The following is an 18167-nucleotide window of genomic DNA, read 5'->3' on the forward strand; positions in this document are numbered from 1 at the left end:
CAAAATCTTTTCTGCAATATAAGTAACTTTTAGCCAAAACTTTTTCTGCAATACAAGTCATTTTCAAATAAAACCTTTTGTGCAATACAAGTCATTTTCAACCAAAACCTTTTCAACCAAAATTTTTTCCGGAATACCAGTAAGTTTCAACCAAAATAAAACTTGAAAGATTTCTAGTGATATCTGAAAATGTTAAACTCACATCAGACTCTTTGATGGCAGGCTAGTTTTCACAGCTGACTGCATCTCATTGATGCCTTACATTTTATGTATCAACTACTTATATGTAAGCTTTGAACTCTACAGCTAAATATATCAAATTTATCATCATTTTTAAGACTGATGAGGAATATTGATTAAACAAGGCTTGAGTGTTCCCATTCCAGCACCGTCTGCTCTTTCTCTTTAACACTCACGACACACACTCCGCTCAGTGTCTCCTGAGACTCAGGGTGATCTGACCACTGATCACAACATGAATCACGTTCTCATTATTATGGACGTCCTCGTCTTTGGTGGCTGAACACTAACGAGGTGTTTCCAGCAGCGTGCTCTGAATACATGCGTGGGTTATGCTACACGTGCTCATTAACATCAGAGAAACTCAGAGGACAGAACAGATGACAGCAAAAACTGATCTCCAGCATTACTCTGCTTAAATACTAACACTAAACTCTCACTCGTCTGTAGATAGCCAAAGTATCTTAGCACCATTCAGATACTGTTATAGTTTTTATTACAATTTTGAATCAGTACTAATTTATATTATTTTTTATTTTATAATTTTTTTAAATTATTTTTTTGTGATTTTGGTGTGTTTTTTGCCATCTTAGAAATTTAAATAGTTTTAGTACTTTAGGTTAAACTAAAATAAAATGATGAATGGTGCCTTGTTTTTTTTATATTTTATGTCTTTTAACATTTAGCTTTTTTCAAGTAATGACTTTTTATGGTTTTAGTTTTCGTTTCAGTTTGAGTTTACAATAGCAAACAGTAGAAGGATTAAAGTAGATAAATTATAAATATATAAAAAAATTATTTGATTATGATTTGCTAAATTTTGCAATGCTTAATGAAATGCATCCCAAACTAGTTTGATTGTAATTATAATTGATTAGTTTTGTATTTTTATGGTCACGTTTATAATAAAATTATAATTAACCTAACATTGAATATACCGCATTAAATCATACAACAAATGTCCTAATTTTTTTGTGATCTTTAATCAATTCATTATTTTATATTTTATAATTAATAAATGCTACAAATGTATGTTTTGAATGTAATGGAAAAATCCTACAATGTCCATTAAAATTATGAAAGTGATGTAATTTGGACCCTTTGTATACCATGACATTTTTTTTGCTAGAAATATAAAATTAAGTTTTAAATCTTTATTTTATTGCGAGAAAAAAATAAAAATAAAAATAAAAAATGTAAATAATTTGATCATCACTAAACACCTAAAGTGACATTGTGATGAAAAAATATATTTTTTTCTGAAAATCTCATTGAGTTTCAATCAGCAAAACTTTTTGGCTGAACTTTTTCAAAGAATTGCAAGCAAAAGTACAGCTTTTCTTGGAAAACCTGAAACTTTTGCAATCAAATATAATATATTTTTTCCATTTGTCATTAGGGACTCCACAGATCAACTTTTGAAGATTAACATGTAGTTATCTGATCATTTGCTGAAAAGATGCATTCAATTGTTTGTTCATTTGCTCTCTGCTTACGTCATGGCCTGATAGATCGATTCCACTCCGTATCTCATGGCGAACTCGTCCACGATCTCCTGCGCCGTCTCATCAAAGTACACTTTCCAGGCGTCATCGCCTTTGGCATCAGGAATCTTGACCACGCCACTGTTCTGCTTCTCTGTGGTGTAGTGGAAGATGTGCTGCAAAACATCATGGGTAGAGTACACTGGTTTAGTTTTATATCACGTCCTAAATAGGTGCGAGTGACGAGCTTCCAACAGGGTTATTATCAATAAAAAACATTTTTTGCGAACTGAAACAAAGCTGAAATAAAATAAATCATAAATATTAAATGAAAGACATGAATTTAAAAATTTTATTTTCTAAAAAAATGTAAGTTGAAACATTAAAATTACTAACTTAGAATAATTAAACACAAAAACTGAAATATAAAAACAAAACAAATAAATAGACAAAAACACAGAGCCAAATTACTAAAAATAAAACCCAAAATTTATATAAAAAATAATAAATAAATAAAAATGTATTAATAATTTTAATAAACTATGCTATAACTATAATAGTATGTAATTAATACTAAAATACTGGTTTTAGCTGGGTTGATGCATCAAAAAAGTGCCATATCTAAATATAATTTTAATATGTTAATATGAGACTATTTTAAGTGTGATATTTGCATGTACCTCATGCAGGCAGGTGTACTGAACGTGATAAGGAGACACAGTCTCCTCTCCTTTGATCTCCACACTGATGTGCATGCGGATCGCTCCAGATACAGCAGACTTATCTGTGCGCTTGTCTGTTCAGAACGATCAAGAGAGTATCTAATTATTCCTCCAAGATAAACTACATAGAGATGCTGCTAAAATAACCATGCAATAACTCTGACGCACCAAGGTTGTACCAGACGTCCATTTCTCCACTCAGCGTTCGCACTTCAATGATGGTCTGTCCGAGGAAATCATCGGATTCCCGCTTGAAACGCTGCTTCACACGAGACTTGATATCGTCGTCCTCATCCCAGACGCGCACCTTTATCCGGTCTGAAGAGTTATGACACTCACTGCACACCACAGACAATTATATTGTTAATTAAAAATTAAAAATATATATATACTATGTATATATAATATATATGTGACCCTGGACCACAAAACCAGTCATAAGGTTAAATTTTACAAAACTGAGATGTATACAGCATATGAAAGTCCAATAAATAAGCTTTCTATTGATGTATGGTTTGTTAGGATAGGACAATATTTGGCCGAGATACATCTATTTGAAAATCTAGAACTTGAGGGTGCAAAAAAATCGAAATACTGAGAAAATTGCCTTTAAAGTTGTCCAATTAGGTTCTTAACAATGCATATTACTAATCAAAAATTACATTTTGATATATTTACAGTAGGAATTTTACAAAAAATCTCCATGGAACATGATCTTTACTTAATTTCCTAATGATTTTTGGCATAAAAGAAAAATCAATAATGTTGACCCATGCAATGTATTTTTGGCTATTGCTACAAATATACCCCAGCGACTTAAGACTGGTTTTGTGGTCCAGGGTCACATATATACATTTTTTTAAATCAGGGTAATTGTAATAACTAAAACCATAAAAAAAATCACATTTTCGTTACTTGAAATTAAAAGATTTTAACTAAAGGGACGTAACAAAATATATAAAAATTATAATATTTCAGCTGAAATAGCATAAACTGAAATAGAAAATGATTAAAAACTATACAAATATATTTAAAAAAATGACTAAAAATGACAAAAAAAAAATGACTAAAATTTAAATGAAAACAGACAATTTTTTTGAAGCATTAACAAAAGCTACAATAGTATCTCAATGGTTCTAAAATAACCCAGCTTGAAATAAAATGAAATAAACTTTAACTAAATAAAATTTAATAGATTTAAAATAATAAAATTTAATAGAATTTAAACGTATTTTTCAGCTAGTTATGAAGGCAAAGAATACATTCCTTTTATTTCTCGTTGAGGTACTTAAACTCAGTAAACTAAACACTAAAGCTAAATTAAACTATACGTGCATATTTATAAAAAATAAACAAATAAAATAATGTTAATAATAATAAAATAAATAAATAAAATGACAAAACAATTAAAATAAAAAACAAAATGGAAATGAACGTGAAATTAAAATGAAATCATAAAACCTAATTTAAAATATTACCAAAAACTCAATGATATATTAATGATACATCAATGATACATCATAAAATAAAATTGCTTAAAACACACCAATTTCTTTTTCTTATTAAGCAAAGATTATAATAAGCCTAATTTTTATTTTGTAACAAAGTTTTAGTTTTAAAATTTTTCTGTTTTGTTTTATTTTTGTTTAAATTGTTATAAATAATATTTAACTCTTGGAATAACATATTTTTCTTGCGCACACATAAATATAAAATCTTATGTAGCTCATACAAACGATGTATGCTCTTTAAGAAAGTTGGATAATACAAAAAAGAAAAATATATAAAATAAAAAAAAAATCTAATTAAAATAAAATAAAATAAAATGTTTAATTTTGATTTCACATTTTGCTTCAAGCTGCTCATTCATGAACTCACAAGTGAAAGCTCTCGTCCCAGATGGGATTGAGATTGCCGTAGATGGTCTTGGTTCTCTTCTTGGTTTTGCCCACCTGTACCGTGACATACGGGTCACTCGAACCTGTCTTATCCTTCGCCTGCAGACCCTGAGCACAACTCACTGACAGAGAAAATAAGATCTTTAGAAACGATGCAAACATATTGAAACCACTAACTGTAATTCTGAGTTCACCTGTGATGCTGATTTTGGCCGACCACTTCGACGTCCCGTCCAGAACGCTCTGCTTAATTTGTTTCATCTGCGTCCCGTGGCTCGCTTTGGGAACGTCAAACACTTCTTGGATCAGCTCGAAAATCTCAGGTTTGTTGCGTTCGCGGATCTTCATGCGGTCCTTCAGAACCATGATGATGTTCTGCGTTCGGTCTTCAGCCCCGTGCTTCGAGCTCTTCTCAGCGGCTCCTGACATCACAGACACAACATCAGGGATGCATTTAAAACCTAATATTAGCACACTGGGTCAGATTTAAAGGGGTCATCGGATGCCCGTTTTCCACAAGTTCAATTGTTTCATTAGGGTCTTAATGAAAAGTCTATAATATACTTTGGTGAAACATTCTCAACAGTAGTGAAAAAAACATTCTTTTACTTTTACTCTGCAAAAACTCAACTCATTTTATTGCTTTTATGCGTTTGGCTTAAACATGTTTAAGCCATTCCAATTATTAAACTAATTAAAAATTTGTCTTAAACGTGAAAAATTAATACAATTATAACAGTACATAAATAATAGTACTATAATTTTAAAACCAAAATAATTACAAAAATTTTTAATTTTAAATATAAACATTAAAATATATATATATAAAACTGATAAAAACAACCAAATTATTAAAACTTTAAAATTGTATAATTTGAAATAGAACTTAAATTTGTAATAAAATTGAAATTATAATTGCAAATATAAAATAAAAATGAAACATGAAAAAGTAATACAACTATAACAGTACATCACACCAAATATCAATAATAAAATACTAGGGGAAAAATGTGAAATTATAAAAATGTAATAATAACTAAAAACTACATAGACATTTAACAGAAAATGATAGAAATTACAAAAAACATCCAAATTACTAAATTTTTTAAATTGTATTATTTGAAATTGAATTTAAAATTGAAATGATAACTGCAAATATAAAATGAAAATGAACGTTAAACATGAAAAATTAAAAAACTATAACAGTATAATTTAAAACTGAATTAATAATTATTAAAAACTAAAACTATATAGAAATTTAATATATATATATATATATAAAACTGATAAAAACAACCAAATTACAAAGATTTTAAAATTATAGAATTTAAAATTGTAATTGAAATGATAATTGCAATATAAAATAAAAATGAATCTTAAACATGAGAAATTAATAAAACTATAACAGTACATAAATAATATTTAAAAACAAAAATAGTATTCTCATTTAAAATTAAAATAATTACTAAAACTATATAGAAATTATATATAAAACTGATAAAAACAACCACATTACTAAAACTTTGCATAATTGCAAATATAAACTACTAATTAATCCTGAACATGAAAAATTAATACAACTATTTGCTGTAAAGTTTTGCATTTATGCAATTGATGTTTTGTAGCATTGCATTCAAGCTATGGAGTTTATTAGTTCATGCATTTCCTAATGGCAGCTCTGCAAAAACTCAACTCATTTTATTGCTTGGTCCCTTTAAATGCAAATGAGCTCCTCTCTGATGTGGGATTATGAGCCGTAATGTTTACTTTAGCCACATTTAGCGGTGATACTTGCCAACAAGCACATTATTAAGAAAGGCATTTGCAAAGATGCTTAAAACCTCTTATACTCAATTCTGCTGTGGGTGAAGCTGCATTAGAAACGATTCAGATGAACATAGATGCATATGTAGATCGGGATCGGCGCTTTCCTTTTAAAAACGAAAGTAACGTTAATCCTCTGCGTCTTCAGCGGCTCAGATGTCGGGAGTAAATGAGGACTGCTATGTTCATGCTTACATCCAACAACAGAACACCTCAATCATTCAATCTGAGACATTCTTGTGAAGGCGGGTCTAAGGTAAGGCGCTCATGTCAATCAACGATTGTGGGAGGGGCCTCTGTCTGTGTTTCGTCAGCTGTGTTTCGTCAGCTGTGAGCTGATTTTAAAAAGGGAATATTACTTTTCAAGATTAAAAAAATACCACTGGGTGGATTTTAATCATTGTAGGGTGGTTGTTTACACAAACTGACAACACACATTAATGTTCAAACATGTAAAAGTGAGCTTTGCATCCGATGACCCCTTTAATGCTTGCATGCATTCAGTGTACAATATATTTACTTCATTTCATATTTATTGATATTTATTTATTATTTTTGTATGTAGCATTGATACTTTCAGTTAGTTCATCCCCACTTCATAAATACTGTGCTCTTGCATTAAAGTCTCACTCTGCAAGCAGTCAGCGTTGAGTAGGTCCTGGCACTTGTCGTGACATTTGACGCCACACTCGGAGCAGCGCATTCCCTGTCGAGCGATGCCCCACAGCAGACCCTCGCACTCGTAGCAGTAGGTGGGTGTTGTGGCTGTCCACACCTCAAAGTTGTGTGGGGTGGTGCAGGAAATGGGGTAGATCAGAGCCTGCAGCGTCTTCTTATACACATGACTCTTCTACAGGAGCACAAACACACCAGTGGTATTTTAGGAATATAATATACACTACAGTATGTGTTCATATTTTGATTTAGCTTTTACATTTTTTTATTTAAAAGAAAACTTTGGTACATTTTTAATTATTTTTAGTATTTCTGTTTACCTCAGTTGATTTTTATTTCAATTTTTAACTTTAATTTTAGTTAAATGTACATATTTTAAAATTTTGAGTTTAAAACTACATTTTATTATTATACCATACATCAATGGAAAGCTTATTTATTCAGCTTTCAGATGATGTATGAATCACAATTTCAAAAAATGTGGACCCCTATGACTGGTTTTGTGGTGCATGGTCACAAAAAAAAAAAAAAGTTAATTTTTTTTAAAGTCATAGTTATATGTGCATTTATATATATATATATATATGTGACCCTGGACCACAAAACCAGTCATAAGGTTAAATTTTACAAAACTGAGATGTATATATAATATGAAAGCTCAGTAAATAAGCTTTCTATTGATGTATGGTTTGTTAGGATAGGACAATATTTGGCCGAGATACATCTATTTGAAAATCTGGAATCTGAGGGTGCAAAAAAATCAAAATCCTGAGAAAATCATCTTTAAAGTTGTCCAAATTAGGTTCTTAACAATGCATATTACTAATCAAAAATTACATTTTGATACATTTACAGTAGGAGTTTTACAAAAAATCTTCATGGAACATGATCTTTACTTAATTTCCTAATGATTTTTGGCATAAAAGAAAAATCAATAATTTTGACCCATGCAATGTATTTTTGGCTATTGCTACAAATATACCCCAGCGACTTAAGACTGGTTTGTGGTCCAGGGTCACATATGTGACATCATTATTATTTTGAACTTATGAAAAATATATAATATTCTATTTTCAGATTAAATTTTTTACTTTAGTTTTAAAAATGTTGTTATGCATCTTTTATGATATTTTTATTATCTTTATTAGTTTACTTACTTAACATTTCTATTTAGCTTTAATTTATTTTTATTTCAGTTTTAGTATTTACTTCTATTTAAATTAATTTATTTCTGTTTTTCATCTAATAAAAAAAAAATTCAGATTTATACAAAAATGATTGTTAATAATTTATTTCTAGTTTTACTTTTAATCAACACTTAAACATAGCAAACATGAGAGAATCGCATAATGTTTCCAGTGTACAGAATTCAGTGCACACACTCGACACAGCAGAGCATTTACTATTAAATGAGAAACAAAAAGGCATTTTTAATATAAAGATTGGTCAAATGTAATCTTCCAGAGAGACTTAACTCACTCACCAGCTCCTCGTTGTTGAGTGTACTAGAGGCCATAGCAGAAGTAATGCCAGCCTTGCGAGAGTTCTGCACTAGAGACTGAAAAATCACACAAGATATCATTCACATTTCAGCTGTCAGCAATGAGATCACATAGAGAGCAAATGGAGACTTCTCAGATGTTTCTCCTTTGATAAAAACCACATACACATGAGTTTCAGAAGAGAATCAAAAGTCAGAGATCTCAATATGAACTTTAAACATTTCTCAAATGACCTGAGCTCATCCACATTCATATACAAATAACAATGTGCTAGTAGTATACTTTTAAGAGTACTATTTCAATACTCATTGGGACTAAATTGGCCTACTTTCTAGCATATAAAAGTATACTTTTAAGTATACTTTATGTAGTAAGTATACGAATATCAGTGTACTAGTAGTATACATTTAATGTGTACTATATCAATACTACTTGGGACTAAATTGTCCCACTTTCTAGCATATAAATGTATACTTTAGTATACTTATATACTCTAGAATATGTAGAAGTATAGTCTCAGTAAATGACTAGTTTAGTAGTTTTATACTGCAAATATACTTGTAAGCTTTATTTATGTGAGCTTTACGTCATACTTTAAGTATACTACTACGTCCCTATTTAGGTATTCATTTGTTTATATTTTGTTGTACAGTATGAATACCTGAACATACAAAACATAACTGCTTGTAAACAAACACTTCTTATTCTAGCTTCATGCATTCTTTTATTAAAAACACTTAAATGCGGGTAAGGTTCATTAATAAAAAATAAAAAGATAGAACAAAATCAATGGTTTTGGTGCTGTTTTATGTCTGAGGATTGTGTTAGATTACATGTGGAAGCATCTGTTGTTTTATAAAACACTGATAACTGCTATATTTACAAAAAGAAAAACAAATCCTTACCATAGCCTGAGTCCAAATAGCAGAGGCAAAGAAAACAAGACAAAAAATAGTGAATGTGTTATGCATATTTAATAGGTCATCTGAGACATTTTTGCACTAAGGAGTTCTGCATTGTACTTTAATTGGTAATTGTGTTAAGTCAATGCAGATGAACTGAATATTAGATAAACACAAAAACTCTTCTTACGAGATCTCTGACTAGAGGAATGGTCTTCCTCTTCCTCAGATCAGGCATGCTGTCAATGCTGTATAGCGCTCCTCCCATCCTGGAGAAATGCACATAATCATGAGCATAATGTTGCAGGAAAAATAACTTCTGTTCCTCAACAGCATGCAGAAACCACATCCATTCAATATTACCATTATGCCTAGATTTACCTAAATTACCGTAAACATTTACTGTCTGACTAGACTGCGTAGAGTGAAATATGTTGTCTCTGATTAATATCAAAGTTGAAATGTTGCTATTTTTGCTTTTATGCGTTTGGCTTAAACATGTTTAAGCCATTCCAATTATTAAACTAATTAAAAATAAGTCTTAAACATGAAAAATTAATAAAATTATAACAGTACATAAATAATTGTACTATAATTTTAAAGCCAAAATAATTGCTAAAATTTAAAACTATATAAACATATAAAACTGATAAAAACAACCAAATTACTAAAACTTTAAAATTATATAATTTGAAATTGAACTTAAATTTGTAATAAAATTGAAATTATAATTGCAAATATAAAATAAAAATGAAACATGAAAAAGTAATAAAACTATAACAGTACATCACACCAAATATCAATAATAAAATACTAGGGGGAAAATGTGAAATTATAAAAATTTAATAATAACTAAAAACTATATAGACATTTAACAGAAAATGATAAAAATTACAAAAAACATCCAAATTACTAAATTTTTTAAACTGTATTATTTGAAACAGAATTTAAAATTGAAATAACTGCAAATATAAAATAAAAATGAACGTTAAACATGAAAAATTTTAAAACTATAACAATACATAAATAATAGTATTATAATTTAAAACTAAATTAATAATTACTAAAAACTAAAACTATATAGAAATGTAAAAAAATATATATATAAAACTGAAAAAACAACCAAATTACAAACATTTTAAAATTATAGAATTTAAAATTGTAATTGAAATGATAATTGCAATAAAATAAAAATTAATCTTAAACATGAGAAATTAATAACAAAACAAAAATAGTATTCTCATTTAAAACTAAAATAATTACTAAAACTATATGGAAATTTAAAAATTATATATAAAACTGATAAAAATAACCACATTACTAAAACTTTAAAATGATATCATTTAAAATTGCAATAAAATATAAAGCATAATTGCAAATGTAAATTACAAATTAATCTTAAACATGAAAAATTAATTAACTATTTGTTGTCTCTGATTAATATCAAAGTGGAAATGTTGCTATTTTTGCATTTATGCAATTGGCAGATGTTTTGAAGCATTGCATTTAAGCTGTGGAGTTTATTAGTTCATGCATTTCCTAATGGCAGGTAAAACTGTCTTATGTTTTCCCCCTCGTCTGAGGAATCAGTCTGGACTGATTGGATAAACACTTGAGTATGTGAGCGTATATTAGATCAACGTCATGTCCACTTCACTGATGCCTTTGTATTAGTTGTTGATTGAACTAAAAAGATGAGCTTGACTTTGACTCACCCTCCTTTACCAAACCACAGAGACTGAGAGCCTGACTCTCCTCGTGCCTGAGAGAAAGACAGAGAAAGAGAGAGAAAGAGAAAGAGAAACATTTATTAGTTTTATTAACTGATCAACTTTAAGCTTTAATCTATATATTATGTATTCAACACAAACAGGGCAACACTACAAGACTGACTCCAACAAACCAGGGTTATTATCATTAACTTAAAGCAAACCACAATTTTATTTGAAAAATAAATAAATAAATGTTAACTGAAATAATATTTAAAAATATATATATTATTTATTTTAGTTAACATTTCTGGATAACATTTTTGTGTACTAAAGCTGAAACTAAAATAATCATAACTAAAACTACACAGCAAATTTCTGGAGTTCGAAAATCAGGAGTTAGGCATAAAAGTGTGAAAGAGTTAAATTTTTGGAGTTTATTTTTTAACTTTCACTACATTTTGTGTTACGGGATACTCCCTGGCTGTGTTGTTTTTCGGAGTTCATTCATTGGTGTTCAGGAGCACGTTTTAACACTAACGTTACATCAGGAGCGCGCCATTACACGAGCCTGCCACACGAAGGACTGATGAAGTCTTCTTCGTCATGAGGTAGGTAAAAAACTAATTCCAAAATGTTCTTTATCTTCTGACAGACAGCTGATTACATAGCTGTTACGTTATCTACTGTGTACCATAGACTGCTGTGTACTGACGCCAATAACCGCGGCGAACTTTGTGTTGAATGAATCTCCGATGCAAAACATGGCTGTTTTGACTTTTTTTCCCGATGTGAACAAGCTAATATTAGCTTACGTCTTTCTGTTCACCTTATTTTTGTAAACGAGTGTTTTGCTGTCAAATTTAAGTTGTGACTCGCTCAAGAAACATTCTGTTAAGCTTCCATAATGTAATGCCGACGAGACGAGGTAATATCTAGCAATGTCAGTAAACTGAAGTGTCTAAGTCTAACTTTACCCTGGCTAAAAACGATCATAGTTTAGCCATGAACGTGTAAAGTTATGCCTGCAATGTTTTGAGTCGTAACGGCTAACGTTACAAATGTTTTAGTAGTGACTCGTGACCTATGAGAGTTCGTGGCTTTCATATTAAACATTTTGCATTTTCAATCACAATAACATTAGAGGTTATTTTAAATTACATGTTTTCTCTTCATTGTCAGGATGTTGACAGAAGTGCAGGATGGAGTGAATTAGTAAAACTGGAAACGAAATTTGTTTCTCAGATTTTCTCAATTCAGGTGAGTTATATGTTTAGAGTAAGTGACTGTAATTTTATGATTTATTTTGTAAATAACATGTTGTTGATGTTATTGTGTAGTCCAGCAGAAGTTTTTGATACCAGATAAAACAACACTGAAAATCACAGATGACCAGGGCTCAGCTGATGTACTACACGTTTTCTTGATTCTTGGATGTCAAAGGACTGGTAAGTATTAAAAAATATTTAAAAATGTTATTGAAAAAAATATATATTGTTACATTTGTCTGAAAGATTATCTTTTTTTTTTTTTTTTTTTAGATTTGCAAGAATTATCACGGATGCTTGGAATGGTGGTTGCTACAAGGTTCCTGGAAAAATTTAACACTTGGAAAGTAATTGAGGCCAAGAAGATCAATTTTGAAGAGGCAACATATCATCTGGTGAAAAGGTTTGTTTAGACAACACTATTCTATTCCAAATATTTAGCTTGAATTAATTCACTTCCAGAACAAAAACTTACAAATAATTTACCCCTTTGTCATTCAAGATGTTCATGTCTTTCTTTCATCAGTCATAAAGAAATTGTGTTTTTTGAGGAAAGCATTGCAGGATTTTTCTCAACATAGTGGATTTCTGTGGTGCTTAACGTATTGAATACGTTTATATTTATACAGTTTTTAATCTCAAATGCTGGTCTTGTCTACCTCTGTGATGCACATGCATACTCTGTGCACTCTGGTTCAATACATTTAGAGTATATCAAAAAACCTTATTTATTTTTTTATTTTTTTGCAAAGGGCATTTGATAATCTTTGCACGTTCACTTTGTAAACACTGGGTCGGTACTTCTGCAGCGATGTAGGACAATTTTGAGTCAGAGATGGATGAAATTGAGATGGTAGTTTTTCGACGTACCCTAACTGTCTTGAAACCAGAGTGCACATAGTATGTATGCTCAATGCAAAGCTAGACAAGACGAGCATTTGTGGTTAAAACGTGTACAAATATGAATTTATTAATGAAAGTAACACATTGTTTTGCTAGATAAGACCCTTCTTCCCCGGCTGGGATGGTTTAGAGCCATTTGAAGTTGCATTGAAACTGCAATTCTGAAATTCAAACTCGCATGCACCATTCAAGTTCACTATATGGAGAGAAATGCTGTGAAATGAATGTTTTTCTTAAAAAAAAATTTCTTTGTGACTGAAGAAAGAAAAGAAAGACATGAACCTCTTGGATGACAAGCGGGTGAGTAAATTATCTGTATTTTTTGTTCTCTTCCTTTAATGCCTATTGTTTATAAAGGGATGTTTATCTTGTGTTTCAGTCATGCCAAAGTCTTGATGACCATCACCTGACCACTAAAGAAAACCCTCAGCCATATCTTCTTGCCTCAGGGACATCAAAAGCACAGGTTTCCACCTTTTACATCGTCTTGGACAGAGAAGTTTCGCCTTGTCAGTCATGTAAATCCTTGGGTATTGTTGCAGAGCAGTTCAAGTAAAGTAAAGTATCATGATGCTCTGTCCAGCCTGTACATATTTTTTTTACAGACAAATGTATATAATATTGATAGGTACAACTGAAGTCAAAGAACTGAGAGCAAGGCAGTTGAACAAGCAGTAATTTTCTTATTTAAGCAAAATGTTAAGTTCTGTCCTCTGTGCTCCATCCTTCAGCTTTCAGCTTTTTTTTTTATTCAGGCGCCTCAAACTAATTCATGGAATGTATCCTGGTATCACTGTGGAGTTGTTTCTTGTTACTTCATCTGATGTATATCTACCTCTGGTTACACAATACTACTGCACTATTTTATAATTATTCAGGCTTGATTTTATATAATGCAATGATGTGGTGTTGACTATGCTGTATACAATTTTACTAAACATTTCTTGTTGGCACTGCAGACATGTATTAAATGTAAATGTTTTGCTGTTAGATTTTACAGTATTTTATGACAGCAGTTAATTTCAAAGTGTTTACATGCATGGAATTTCTAAATCCAATCTATGTATTTCCTGAAATAAAAGCAGCACGTTGAGAGTATGGCTTTCAGTGTAGTCATTTCCACATAAAACATATTGTGTTAACCCTAAAAAGTGTTTTTAACACTGGTTAAAGAGTTTAAATTATAATTAACAAAATTTTAGAGTTAAAATTACTCTCCAAATGATTAATATTTTAACTCCAGAAAGTGTTAAAATTTAACTCTGAGAAAGTGTTAAAAATTCAACTCCAAGAGCGGAGTTATTTTAACTCTGCGCTGGAGTCTATTTGATGGTCACGCATGTACACTCAGATTGAGTTGATTTTAACTACCAGGGAGTTTATTCCAAAGACCAGAATTTGCTGTGTACATAGACATTTAACAAAAAATAATAATAAAAAAAAAAATTCTAAAACTTTAAAATTTATCTAATTTAAAATTGCAATAAAATGTAAACGATAATTGCTAATATAAATGACAAATTATTCTTAAACATGATAAATTAATAAAAATATAATAGTAAATAATAGCATTATTTAAAACTAAATTAAAAACAAACCATATAGACATTTAAAAAAAGATAAAAATAAAAAATGAAAGTAAAAATTACTAAAAGTTCAAAATTAAAAAAATATAATTTAAAATTGCAATAAAATTGAAATGATAATTGCAAATATGAAATAAAAATCCAACCTAAACATGAAAAAGTAATAAAACTATAATAGTACACAAATGATAATATTATTATTTAAAATTAAAATAATAACTAAAAACTATATAGAGATTTTAAAAATACATATAAAAATGACAAAAACAACCTAATTATGAAAACTTTAAAAAATTATATAATTTAAAATAGAATTTAAAATTGCAATACAATTGAAATGATAATTGCAAATATAAATTACAAATTAATCTTAAATATGAAAAATAATAAAACTATAATGCTACATGAATAATAGTTTTATTATATAAAACTAAAACAATAAGAAACTATATAGAAATTTAAAAAAAGATAAAAATGACAAAATATTCAAATTACTAAAACTTAAAATTACAAAATAGAATTTAAAATTGAAGTGATAATTGCAAATGTGAATAAAAATTAAATTTAAACATAAAAAATTATAAAGCTATAATAGTACACAAATAATAGTATTATTATTTTAAACTAAAATAATAACTAAAAACTATATAGAGATTTAAAAATTATATATATATAACTGACAAAAACAACCAAATTACGAAAACTTTAAAATTATATAATTTAAAATAGAACTTAAAATTACAATACAATTGAAATGATAATTGCAAATATAAATTACACATTAATCTTAAACATGAAAAATTAATAAAACTATAGTAGTACATAAATAATAATATTATTATTTAAAACTAAAATAATAATAAATAAAACTATACAGACATTTTAAAAATATAAAAAAATTACAAAAACAATCAAATTACTAAACCTTTAAAATTATATCATTTAAAATATAATTTAAAATTGCAATAAAAAATTAATTGATAATTGCAAATATAAAATAAAAATTAAATTTAAACATGAAAAATGCATAAAACTATAATAGTACATCACACCATAGTACATATAAAAACCCTTTCTGAACTCAATAATTATAAAATCTAGACATTTAAAAAAAATATTAAAAATGACAAAACAACCAAATTACTAAAACTTTAAAAATCCGAAATATAATTTAAAATTGCAATAAAATTTAAATGATAATTGCAAATATAAAATTTATAAAACAATAATAGTACATCACACCAAAATCACCACCGGAAAAAAATAAATAAAATAATAATAATAATAATAATAATAATAATAATAATAATAATAAAACACTGGGAAAAAAACAGTGAACTCAAAAAAATTATAAAATGGAATGTTTTCAACATTTGCATGAAAAAAAAAGTTTTAAAACATCTAAAAAAAAACTGAAAAACGGCGATTTTAAAACGTTCTTTCAAAAATTTTCAGAAAAGGGGCTTTCTGAGGACTATTTCAGCACACACTGCCTACACAAGTCAAAAGCTTACACAAAACCACCACAGAACATTCACACCACCAACAACGGACCCACCTGACAGTCTCGTCCAATCATGGGCCATCTGAGCAAACATGCAAATCGCTAAAACAATGAAAAGAGACTGGAAAGACGACAAAACGGCGGGATACAAACAGACAACAAAAGGATAAAGAGTCAACAGAATAACGCAGACAAAAAAAAGAAGCAAAGAGTGCGTGGCAAACTGCAAAATAATCATGACAGCGGTTAGAGTGCCATTAGCATTAGAATGGAGTCTCATCGCATTATAAGCATCCAGCAGAAAATGTGTACGAATATATAAAAATAAACAACCAATGTTAATTCCATAAAGTGATGCATTTCTGAATGGAACTGAGAGAATATGAATGTGAGTTTGCAGTGATTGTGGAGATTCCATTTAAGGGAACCATTTACAAAACCATCTCTATTTCTTGTGAATTAAGGTGGACTGATCCATTCAAAATAACAATTTTTGGGTTTGATTTGTACTTTCCTACACACTACTTTAGAAAACAAGAGCAATGTGAATTTCTGTGCAAATTATGCATAAAACAAGACAGAAATCAATATAAGAAACTGATTAAAGTCTAGTGAACGTCTCACCTCCTGCAGCTGTTGTCGAACTTTCTCAAAAAGTCGTAGCCAGTTCTGTTTAGCTCTGACCGCTGGGTCAACCGGCTCCTTTGGCTCCTCTATTACTGGTTCACTGCACAAATAAACCAGACTGTTTACATGTATACTGCAACAATAAATGAATCAAACAATTCCCTGAAGATGTGTCTTGGATGCATCCACACTAGACTGTTTAACTATCTTAAAAACAGCATTTAAATCATCCAATAATTGTAGGATTGCTGGTGTTCGCTGTCCAGGCTGGTCTGGTTTGTTGATTTTAAAGTGGTTTTGGACACTTGTCAGCTGGTCAGGCTGGTAGACCATCTAAACCAGGTCAAATATCCTAAAACTTTAAAACATCCAATAAATGTGGTTCCCTCATTTTAGCTGGGCTGGTTTTAAAGATGTTTTTGGCACTTATCAGTTGGTCATGCTTTATAAAAAGGTGGTCGACCATATAAAAACAATCACCCAATAAAGGCGTTTTGGGCACTTTTCTGCTGGTCAAGCATTTAAACTAGGTGAAACATCCTAATAAACAAAATGTATATCATTCAATTAATGTGTTTTGTGTGTTTTAGGTGGCCAAGTTAATCTGGTTTGCTGGTTTTAAAGTAGTTTTGAGCACTTATCAGCTGGTCGGGCAGAAAGACATGGTTGACCATCCAAACCAGGTCAAATATCCTAAAAACAGCTTTAAAATAATCCAATATATGTGGTTTGCATTTTTTTATCTGGTCAAGTTGATCTGGTTTGCTGATTCAAAGATGTTTTGGGCACTTATCAGATGGTCAGGCTGGAAGACAAACTGGTCAACCAACTAAACCAAATCACATATTAAAAAAACTGATTCAATAAATGATCCAATAAATAAAGCCTGAGCATTTTAGGTGGCCAAATTAGTCTGATTTGCTGGTTTTAAAGTGGTTTTGGGCACTTATCAGCTGGTGAGGCTGAAAGACATGCTGGTTGACCATCTAAACCAGGTCAAAAATCCACTTTAAAAATAATTTAATATGTGTGGTTTGTGTGTTTTATCTGGCCAAGTTGGTCTGGTTTGCTGGTTTGAAAGTTCTGGTTTTGAGCTCTTTTCAGCTGGTCAGGCTGGAAGAAAAACTGGTCAACCAACTAATGCAATTCAAATAGTTAAAAAAAAGCTTTATAATAATTCAATAAATGGAAGACAGACTGGTCAACCATCTAAACCAGGTGAAATATCCTAAAAACATATTTTAAATAATCTGATAAATGTGATTTGTGCATTTTAGCTGGCCAAGCTGATCTGGTTCACTGGTTTTGGACACTAATCTGCTA

At 29.7% G+C, this 18167-nt stretch overlaps 1 protein-coding gene and 1 long non-coding RNA gene across 2 annotated transcripts in view; one reads left to right on the forward strand and one right to left on the reverse strand.

Annotated features, from left to right (window-relative positions):
* The window catches only part of LOC141343800 (protein unc-13 homolog A), a 155619-nt gene that overhangs the window by 85774 nt on the left and 51678 nt on the right, over positions 1–18167 (reverse strand). Inside the window, exons 13-23 of the mRNA XM_073848445.1 lie at positions 16842–16944; positions 10963–11009; positions 9438–9516; positions 9251–9256; positions 8327–8401; positions 6799–7018; positions 4539–4766; positions 4325–4466; positions 2615–2784; positions 2405–2520; positions 1737–1900 (exon numbers count right to left, since the gene is read on the reverse strand). Of these exons, the coding sequence (XP_073704546.1) occupies positions 1737–1900; positions 2405–2520; positions 2615–2784; positions 4325–4466; positions 4539–4766; positions 6799–7018; positions 8327–8401; positions 9251–9256; positions 9438–9516; positions 10963–11009; positions 16842–16944 (1350 nt within the window). The remainder of the gene's footprint in view (positions 1–1736; positions 1901–2404; positions 2521–2614; positions 2785–4324; positions 4467–4538; positions 4767–6798; positions 7019–8326; positions 8402–9250; positions 9257–9437; positions 9517–10962; positions 11010–16841; positions 16945–18167) is intronic.
* Positions 11324–14206, forward strand: LOC141344058 (uncharacterized). Its single transcript, XR_012356805.1, has 5 exons — positions 11324–11567; positions 12139–12216; positions 12297–12404; positions 12498–12627; positions 13507–14206. It is a non-coding gene; the product is annotated as an uncharacterized lncRNA (long non-coding RNA).

Source organism: Garra rufa, chromosome 10, assembly GCF_049309525.1.
Source record: "Garra rufa chromosome 10, GarRuf1.0, whole genome shotgun sequence".
In the NCBI taxonomy this organism is placed as follows: domain Eukaryota; kingdom Metazoa; phylum Chordata; class Actinopteri; order Cypriniformes; family Cyprinidae; genus Garra; species Garra rufa.